At 40.7% G+C, this 9,621-nt stretch overlaps 1 protein-coding gene across 1 annotated transcript; it reads left to right on the top strand.

The window, feature by feature from the left end:
* Nucleotides 1–4,898: 4,898 nt before the first annotated feature.
* inab (internexin neuronal intermediate filament protein, alpha b) lies at nucleotides 4,899–9,400 on the top strand. Its single transcript, XM_035179817.2, has 3 exons — nucleotides 4,899–5,977; nucleotides 6,507–6,631; nucleotides 6,828–9,400. Exons 1-3 carry the CDS (start codon nucleotides 4,931–4,933, stop codon nucleotides 7,108–7,110), a joined length of 1,455 nt encoding a protein of 484 aa, XP_035035708.1. The 5' UTR covers nucleotides 4,899–4,930; the 3' UTR covers nucleotides 7,111–9,400.
* The last annotated feature ends 221 nt before the right edge of the window (nucleotides 9,401–9,621 follow it).

Below are 9,621 nucleotides of genomic sequence, written 5' to 3'. Positions count from 1 at the left end.
AATTCTTACTGCGAGCCAATGAAGAGCAGCTAAAACCCAAGTAATATGCCCTCTTTAAGCAGATTGTCTGGCTTGATGTCTATTTGTTGTCCGTACTTTGGTATCACTATTTTGCAGCATAGAAAGAATTTATAATAATGTAGCACAGCTGTAAGCAGATCAATGTGTTTAAAAAATGTTTAACTGATGAGTGGAGGCCGCTGTATAAACTTGATACATGAACAATACAGTAAAACACAGTTATAAAATATCAAAAATCAAATAAGTCTTCATTGTAATTGATGGCAAACATTTTATATGAATAAATAATCTTCTTACAATGATTTAATGCTTATGTTTTTGTAATTAATGTTAAATAGAAGGCATTCCCCATTGCCAATTGATTTACTGTATATTGTTTGTCATGTAACAGTAGGAAATGTATCAGAGTGTGCATTCACTGATAAATGTTTACGTACAACTATTCATTTTCTCTATTTGGTTTGACAAATTAGAATCAAGAATTACTGTTACAAGTTCCTCATCCATAAATGTAAGTGCTAAAAACCTAATCTCTTAGTTTTTTTAAAGGGAAGCAGAGTTCTATATTAGGTTATTACAACATCAAATCTTTGTTGACATAATCATAAGATATATCTTATTATCCATATTATTTCTTTATCACGAAAGGTTTGTATTTGCTTAAGTGAAACTTTATTTATAACCCCTGGCATATTTATATGTGTTTGCTATGTTTATGTGTGCTTTATGTTATTTAGATCATTTGTTAATTAATAAAGTTCATTTGAAAAATATTTTCTGTTGTTTTCTGTTCTGTTTTTGAGATGATGTCTCATTGGCATTGTGAGGCATCTGTGGCTCATTTTGAACATCACCATGTGTTTAGACTGATATTGTGAGGCTTTTTTTAGCTCCTCAACTATGATACTCATGAAAGGACATATGAGAAGAATGAGAAAATCCAGTTGAGGCCTATCATGTCAGGCTTCATTTAATGTCTTGCAGAATGTACTGCTAGGGATGACACATTATTACCTCACACATTTCTTTGATTGGAAATAGTCCCATACATCTACAAATCAATGTATGTGCAGAGTCTCATTCATAGATTTATCAAAATATTCTGAAGCCCTCAAATGACTATGAGGTTCACACAGTTCACACAGTTTAGCCCCAGTAACCTTACATTTGAGATAATGGTGAATACCATGTGTATATTGTGATCCGACAACAGAGGGCAGCAAAGACCAGTCAGTGGGAGGCTGTATCCCAATAGGCTCTTTACCCAAACATACTGTGCAAAAGGTCCACCAGAAGTGGCTAAGCTAGCGAACGTTAGCACGTCTGACGCCCCCTGAACGCACCGTGCACGTTGGAAGATATCAGCTGACTTTTAGGCTTACAACTTGGTGTAAATGATGCCGTTTCGAGTCGAATCCTAATGTCGGGGCTGGCGGACACTTGGATGACACAACACTAGCAGTATGGAGGCATGCTGTGTGTTTTCTGTTGCTTTATTACGTCTGAAGCGTTGGTCACCAGTTACTTCAATTGTATTGGATTCTGCTCTAACACTGTTTAACCCTGAGACTCCTAAAATGTTATGTGGACTCAAACACTTCACCCACCCCACCATCGGCATCGCTGAACTATCCCTCTAAAGTTTTTTAGGTTAATGTAGTGAAGAGTTTACAGTGCAGACACTGTCACTGTGCTTCCATACTGTTGGAAAATGAAGGATACTTTACAAAATAGATTATAAGTCTGTGTATGATTTGAAGATCAATCATCCTCAGGCCTGAAAATTAAGGTTTTAACCTGCCCAAATGGACAGCACTGTAAGAAAACAAACAAACAAACAAAAAATATCAAACGTATTTTACTCCCATCAATGACATACTTTAGGTTAGTGCACAAAAATTCCAAAATCATTTTGATCAAGGATTAAAAACAACTCCATATCCCATTGTGACAAGCATCTGAGAAGAATCACTGCCTTTGAAATAAGGACAAAGTACCTGAGAATGAAAAAACCCTCAGTTAATAATCCAAATAATATATATATATGTTTGTCATATTCCACAGCACAAAATTCAAAAAATGAGTTTCATCTGAAAGGTGTGGGCAACCAGTGTTTACTACTGACATGTGTAGCTACCTGTTTACCTCTTCTGCCACCTTCCGTTGTCCTGAAGGACGTCATTTTGATATCAGCACAGATTTTGAGATGATGTCTCATTGGCATTGTGAGGCATCTGTGGCTCATTTTGAACATCATCATATGTTTAGACTGATATTGTGAGGCTTTTTTTAGCTCCTCAACTATGATACTCATGAAAGGACATATGAGAAGAATGAGAAAATCCAGTTGAGGCCTATCATGTCAGGCTTCATTTAATGTCTTGCAGAATGTACTGCTAGGGATGACACATTATTACCTCACACATTTCTTTGATTGGAAATAGTCACATACATCTACAAATCAATGTATGTGCAGAGTCTCATTCATAGATTTATCAAAATATTCTGAAGCCCTCAAATGACTATGAGGTTCACACAGTTCACACAGTTTAGCCCCAGTAACCTTACATTTGAGATAATGGTGAATACCTTGTGTATATTGTGATCCGACAACAGAGGGCAGCAAAGACCAGTCAGTGGGAGGCTGTATCCCAATAGGCTCTTTACCCAAACATACTGTGCAAAAGGTCCACCAGAAGTGGCTAAGCTAGCGAACGTTAGCACGTCTGACGCCCCCTGAACGCACCGTGCACGTTGGAAGATATCAGCTGACTTTTAGGCTTACAACTTGGTGTAAATGATGCCGTTTCGAGTCGAATCTTAATGTCGGGGCTGGCGGACACTTGGATGACACAACACTAGCAGTATGGAGGCATGCTGTGTGTTTTCTGTTGTTTTATTACGTCTGAAGCGTTGGTCACCAGTTACTTCAATTGTATTGGATTCTGCTCTAACACTGTTTAACCCTGAGACTCCTAAAATGTTATGTGGACTCAAACACTTCACCCACCCCTCCATCGGCATCGTTGAACGATCCATTTAAAGTTTTTTAGGTTAATGTAGTGAAGAGTTTACAGTGCAGACACTGTCACTGTGCTTCCATACTGTTGGAAAATGAAGGAGACTTTACAAAATAGATTATAAGTCTGTGTATGATTTGAAGATCAATCATCCTCAGGCCTGAAAGTTAATGTTTTAACCTGCCCAAAGGGACAGCACTGTAAGAAAACAAACAAACAAACAAAAAATATCAAATGTATTTTACTCCCATCAATGACATACTTTAGGTTAGTGCACAAAAATTCCAAAATCATTTTGGTCAAGGATTAAAAACAACTCCATATCCCATTGTGACAAGCATCTGAGAAGAATCACTGCCTTTGAAATAAGGACAAAGTACCTGAGAATGAAAAACCCTCAGTTAATAATCCAAATATTTTATATATATGTTTGTCATATTCCACAGCACAAAATTCAAAAAATGAGTTTCATCTGAAAGGTGTGGGCAACCAGTGTTTACTACTGACATGTGTAGCTACCTGTTTACCTCTTCTGCCACCTTTCGTCATTTTGATATCAGCACAGATTTTGAGATGATGTCTCATTGGCATTGTGAGGCATCTGTGGCTCATTTTGAACATCACCATGTGTTTAGACTGATATTGTGAGGCTTTTTTTAGCTCCTCAACTATGATACTCATGAAAGGACATATGAGAAGAATGAGAAAATCCAGTTGAGGCCTATCATGTCAGGCTTCATTTAATGTCTTGCAGAATGCACTGCTAGGGATGACACATTATTACCTCACACATTTCTTTGATTGGAAATAGTCCCATACATCTACAAATCAATGTATCTGCATAGTCTCATTCATACATTTATCAAAAATATTCTGAAGCCCTCAAATGACTATGAGGTTCACACAGTTCACACAGTTTAGCCCCAGTAACCTTACATTTGAGATAATGGTGAATAACTGGTGTATATTGTGATCCGACAACAGAGGGCAGCAAAGACCAGTCAGTGGGAGGCTGTCTCCCAATAGGCTCTTTACCCAAACATACTGTGCAACATACAAAACAAATAAATAGGGTGCAGTATGGATGCATTTGAATATAGTTCAAGATTTTACACTTTTTTTCTTCTTCTTCATTTTTTAAGATTTAACTTGAACTAAACAGATAAAGTATAAAATCGCTTTATAGAATTTGTTCAAATGTTGTCTGGCAAAATTTATATATTAAAGGTCATGGTTTATATATCACATTAGGCTATCAGATTATTCTAAATAGAAACAGACATTTAAAATGTATATATCGCCATAACAGCTGCAGATGTACAAGAGGTTTTGTGGATCGTGTCACTGCAGTGTTTTGCGAATATGTAAGCCTTGATAAAATAATAAGCTTTAAGGTAAAGTGCATCATCTTAATTCTGCCTGAAATCAGCGTTGCACTAATGGCACATGTGACTCGATGTGAATGTGGATTTAAGTTGGAACAGGGAACTTTTAGAAAAGTCGCATCTCTGTTAATGCTGTGAAAACATTGGAAGTATGCTTGAGGTTATAGCCTATCAGCTATTTTGTTGTTTTATGTGCAACAAGCGATCAAAAACCGACGCATCACCACTGCGCAAAATGGGACAGTTCCATCTGCTCCACACAAAGAGCAGTGCCAACTGCGCACATCTGGACCATATGTCAGGATTAATGCAGTCTGGACTAATTGTTATCATTTCTATCACAGTATTAATCATATATTCACACAAACAGTGGACTACCTGACCCATCTGGATCGGATCGGTCCGGATGTGAGCAGTGGGCATTAATTAGTTATTGGGTTGGTCCTCCTATAAAAAGGGCACACGCCCACTGCTCTGCTCTTTTCTGTCTCAGTACAAGCCAAGATGAGCTACGGATCTGAAGCCTTCTCCTCCTCCTCCTACCGGAGGATTTTCGGGGATTCTCCCCGTTATGCATCTCCATCACGGACAACCGCGACTGCGTCCTCCCGGGGAGGAGGTTACCGGTCCTCCTCTCTGTCCCGGACCAACGCTTCATCCCTGGGCTCGTACAGCAAAAAGTCCGGCCGCTCCTTCTCTTCCATGCCGCTGGACACCTTCGACCTGACACAAAGCAGCGTCCTCAACAATGAGTTCAAAATCGTCCGCACCAACGAAAAGGAGCAAATGCAAGGCCTCAATGACCGCTTTGCAATGTTCATTGATAAAGTGCGCAACTTGGAGCAACAGAACAAAGTGCTGGAGACGGAGCTGGTCGTTTTGCGCCAGAAGCAGGCGGAGCCGTCCCGCCTGGCCGAGCTCTACCAGCAGGAAATACGCGAACTGCGCTCCCAGCTCGAAGAACTGAACGGAGAGAAGTCCCAGCTGATGATCGAGAGGGACAGCATTGACGACGAACTGCAGAAAGTCCGGGGGAAATACGAGGAGGAGTTCCGTGGCCGGGAGGAGGCTGAGGCCCTGCTCAAAGCTTTTAAGAAAGATGTTGATGATGCCACCATGGTGCGCCTGGACCTGGAGAAGAAGGTGGAATCTCTCCTGGATGAGATCAACTTCCTCAGGAAGGTGCACGAGGAAGAGGTGGTCGAGCTGTCGGACATGATCCAGGCTGCCCAGGTGTCTGTGGAGATGGAGGTGTCCAAACCGGACCTCACCTCCGCCCTCAAGGAGATCCGCGGCCAGTACGAGTCCATGGCGTCCAAGAACCTGCAGTCCGCCGAGGAGTGGTACAAGACCAAGTTCGCGGACCTGTCCGACCAGGCCAACCGGAGCAACGAGACCATCCGCAACAGCAGGGAGGAGATGAACGAGTTCAGGAGGCAGCTGCAGTCCAAGACCATCGAGATAGAGAGTCTGAGGGGAACCAACGAGTCTCTGGATAGGCAGCTGCGGGAGATGGAGGATAGGCACAATGCGGAGATTGGAACCTACCAGGTAATCACATTTCACTAACCTATTAACGCCATATCGTAAGGATTGTAATCTGAAAAATCTGCCATTTATTTTCAGTATCATGAAAGTTTATTAGAGCATTAAAAGCATTGTGTTGTTATGGAGAGCGATAGACTTTACATTTCAGAGCAATAATAATAAGGAGGAGCAGCTGTGGTGGCTCGGGCTCTGTCCGTGGTGCTGAAACTCCCTCCCCTGGGACAGCCCCGCTCAGCAGCTGCACCAGACAACGCCCACCGAGTGGAGCTGCTCGAACAGTCATTTTATACGTGCTTTGTGTGATGCAGGTTTACAAATATGAAAATTCTTCATATAAGAAACTTTTACTCAGAAACGACCCTTATCCCCGAACACACGATGCATAATTTTGCAATTAAATGGTTTTTTTTATGTGTTGCTGCATTTCCCCCTGCAAGCAGTAATGAATAGCAGAGCTCCTTATGCTTTTTTTTCTATAAGTGAGTAAAAAAGATATGTTAGGAAATGCTGAACTTTGGCTTATTGTCTGTAGGATAGCATGATAGAGCTGGAGAATGAACTGAGGACCACTAAGGGCGAGATGGCTCGTCACCTGAGGGAGTACCAGGATCTGCTCAACGTCAAGATGGCACTGGATATTGAAATTGCAGCCTACAGGTAAGGTCATCTTTCAGAGATACGTCACGTATATGTTTTATTTCAATAACGTATAAAGTGCAAAATCCTTAAAAGAGAGGGAAAAATTCACTCTCCCTTGTAAAATGACAATATCCGTTTTTATGTCATACCCTCCCCTATAAATCTCAGAGTTGGTTCTTTCTATAAACACTTCCCTGTATCACCCTCTCTGCAGGAAACTCCTGGAAGGGGAGGAGACCCGCATCGGGACAGGCATCAGCTTTAGCAGCCCCGCCATGGGTGCTGGCATGGGGCAAGGCTACAACTACCAGTCCCGCATCTACACCAGCTCTGGCAAGAGCTCCAAGAAGGAGGGCAAGGAGGAGGAGCAGCAGCAGCAGAGCAAATCTGGAGGCAAGGTGACCCAGCGTGAAGTTTATGAGGAGATGGTGGTCAGCCCGAAGAAGATGGAGAATCAGCAAGAGTCCAACGATGTTCCCACCATTCCGAAAAACTAAGAGTCATACTGTAAGCCCGTTCACGACCCTGTATCCTGCAAATTCTCTCCTCTCTCCCATCTTGAAACAAACCTTGAGCATTAACATCTGATGCACTTGTGGGGATCTAAGATGATAGCCCTGCGTTGCCTTCTTATTCTAAGCATAATAAGATTGCCATGGTTTCTAACATATAGTGCTGAGTTTGTAGGTTTGTTTCATGTTGGTTGATCCCCTCTTGTTCCCCTGTCTCCCCACATGTGTTCTCCCAAAAGGAAATCCATTGTAACTCTACTATAACCATCACTCTATACAATACCACAGAACAGCAGTTTCTGCTGTGTTTTCATCCACAAACTCAACATTAAACAATAACAAGCACTTAAGTAGCAACGACAACATGTATCACCAACGCACAATAGATAAAAACCTCTGGTCATGCACTACAACCACAAGCTGTGAGTTGCTCTCAACACATTCCAATAGTAGCATGTGTGTGTGAGTGTAACTGTGCGCACAAAAGATTCAGAACACATCAGCTAGTATCGGTCACTCTGCAAAAAATCCTTTCATACAGTAGAAATGAAAATCTCCCAAAACAATGATCATAGTTGAGTGAGAAAGCACACAGTCCGCAATTATAGGAAACCTGCCAAAATAAAAGACAATGATATATGATAGCTTTTACTGAGCCATTATTTTGGGTCTCCTTTTGTCTGTTTCTCTTCTGCACAATATTTCTAACCACAGTCAGTGCGTCAGCGCTTCGACTGTGTTTCTATCAGCTCTGCATGACAACAGTATAAAAGATGATAAACGTCCTTGTGCGAGCACTGACCCTTTTTTAAACTTCCCAATGAAGTTTCATTAAATAAATTGGATTATTATAGCTTTTTAAATGAGATGAAGATTCGAAGTAAACAGGAAAACAAATGTATTGATGGAGCATAACTTGCATGGTGTATGTAGACCTCATTCTAGCATGGAAACCTCCGGCCCATCGTTCAAAGTTCATTGTTTGGCCTTTGCCTTCCTAATTTGGTAGTGATGGATGCTATGAAGGATTAAGAGAAAAAGAAAAGTTGAGCAAAAATACTTTAAAAGATGCTAAATGTAGCTAATATGAGAAAAAAATTGTTTTCTCTGTGCAGTCAATTACACACTGAATTGGAAATTATGCTTCAGTGCAAACGCATGGGATTCTGTATGATCCATGTAGTTGTGATGGACAGTTTGCATATTTAACATCATTTCACATATGTTACTCATGATGCTTGAAACACATTAGCGCTCCAGAATCCATACTGCATCATTTGCCCTGAAGAAAACCATGGCAACCAAACTCAAAATACATCCCAGTGTAAACTGAGTGAGTGAAGTGAGAACCTGCCAGACTACGATGTGTTTACAACTTGACCTCTCTCTTTGTAACTGTGGCCATGACTGCTTTAAAATGCCTGTTAGTAGTCTGATCTCACCGGTAGAAATCCTCCAGTATGAAAGAATTGTAGCTTGTTTTTCTGCTTGTGCACTGCCAACTCTAGCACACACCTATCTTATTCTCGTGCTGCTGGTCATGGCACACACACACATACACACACACACGAAGAACGAAAACAAACAAAAACAGCTGATTTAGTTGCAGACTGTTATGGATCAGGTTGACTGCTGCTCTATTTTGAGGCTTGTGATGAGTATCTTTGTACTGTAGTAAGTGTGTTTGTATCTCTACAAAGTGGCCTATCATACCTGGAAGTTTGGGCATTTTCTGTCAAGCAGAACAAAAGTCTCAGAAGGACAAGAACTTAAAGACAAACGCAGCATTTTATAGTTAACAGCTATAAGAATGGATGAATGGTTCAGGGTTGCAAATGTCTAAGCCTTTATCTTTCTATGACAAAACCAAAATAGTTTTCATGGATGTCTGAAGAAAAATGTCACTACTCCTACAACACTGCCAAACTTTGCAAAATGCACATGCAACACCACTTCATGCAGAACCAAGCATTTTCCGGAAAATGTCAGAATGTCACCAATCTGAAACCAAGAAGCAAGACTTAGCCATAGAACAAATGTGTAGGATGTAAAAATGCCTTAAAACACGAGCAGCTTTTCCTCTGGCCATGTGTGTGATTCTGCTCAGTGGGTGTTTAATCATTATTATCTCTTAATTAGTTTCCATTAGAGCTTTTATTGCTTCAAACGCATAGGGATTGAATGTAGATGACATGCTATTCTCTTTACTGTTATTACTACTTATGTATTCCTGTATGACACCATATGAATAAAGACTTGACGTTACTGAGGTGCACATGATTTCACTGTGATTTCTTTATCAACTTATCACACAACTTTAAAGAAAGCAGGCCCTGTACTGGAACATATTATATTTACTATTATACACTCCCATACAGAAATGGTACATGTGTTCAATTTTGAGTTTCTGTATTTTAGATTTTCCTACTTCCTACTTCAACTCGACCACATTCCTTGTGCAGATATTGGACACTATATTTATTTGATGCTACTTTG

The sequence above is a fragment of the Hippoglossus stenolepis genome, chromosome 2 (assembly GCF_022539355.2).
Source record: "Hippoglossus stenolepis isolate QCI-W04-F060 chromosome 2, HSTE1.2, whole genome shotgun sequence".
NCBI classification, from domain to species: Eukaryota; Metazoa; Chordata; class Actinopteri; order Pleuronectiformes; family Pleuronectidae; genus Hippoglossus; species Hippoglossus stenolepis.
The sequence above is the reverse complement of the archived record's forward strand: the minus strand, read 5'-3'. Positions and strand labels throughout refer to the sequence as shown.